General features: G+C 67.8%; 1 protein-coding gene across 1 annotated transcript; it reads left to right on the forward strand.

Moving 5' to 3' along the window:
- Position 1: 1 nt before the first annotated feature.
- On the forward strand, positions 2 to 563 carry Bloc1s4 (biogenesis of lysosomal organelles complex 1 subunit 4; the record flags this gene model as incomplete). The annotated part of the gene is made up of 1 exon (XM_004624674.2): positions 2 to 563. A coding segment is annotated over one exon (450 nt), but the record flags the coding sequence as incomplete, so codon positions are not given.
- Positions 564 to 569: the final 6 nt, after the last annotated feature.

Below are 569 nucleotides of genomic sequence, written 5' to 3' on the forward strand. Positions count from 1 at the left end.
CGCCGCCTGCCTGCTGCCCGGGCCCGGGGCGCGGCCCGAGGTGGAGGCGCTGGACGCCAGCCTCGAAGACCTGCTGGCCAGGGTGGACGAGTTCGTGGGGATGCTGGAGATGATTCGCGGCGACTCGTCGCACGTCGTCAGCGAGGGCGTGCCCCGGATCCACGCGAAAGCCGCGGAGATGCGGCGCATCTACGGCCGCATCGACAAGCTCGAGGCCTTCGTGCGCATGGTCGGCGGCCGCGTGGCCAGGATGGAGGAGCAGGTCGCGCGCGCCGAGGCCGAGCTGGGCACCCTGCCCAGGGCGTTCCGGAAGCTCCTGCACACCATCAGCGCGCCCTCCTTGTTCAGCAAGTCGTCTCCCACGCGGACGCCGCGCGCCGCCTACGAGCCGCCCGTCCTCTTCCGGACCGAAGACCACTTTCCCTGCTGCAGCGACCGGCCGCAGCTCTGATCGGCTGACCCTGCTGCAGGAGCACCCCGGAGGAGCCTCTAGCCTGAGCATTAATGGAAAGTCCCTTCACTGGCATCTGTGCGTTGGAGTATGGAATTTTCCGAGTTTATTTTCTGAG

This window comes from Octodon degus, unplaced genomic scaffold, assembly GCF_000260255.1.
Source record: "Octodon degus isolate 3935 unplaced genomic scaffold, OctDeg1.0 scaffold00006, whole genome shotgun sequence".
Taxonomy (NCBI): Eukaryota; Metazoa; Chordata; class Mammalia; order Rodentia; family Octodontidae; genus Octodon; species Octodon degus.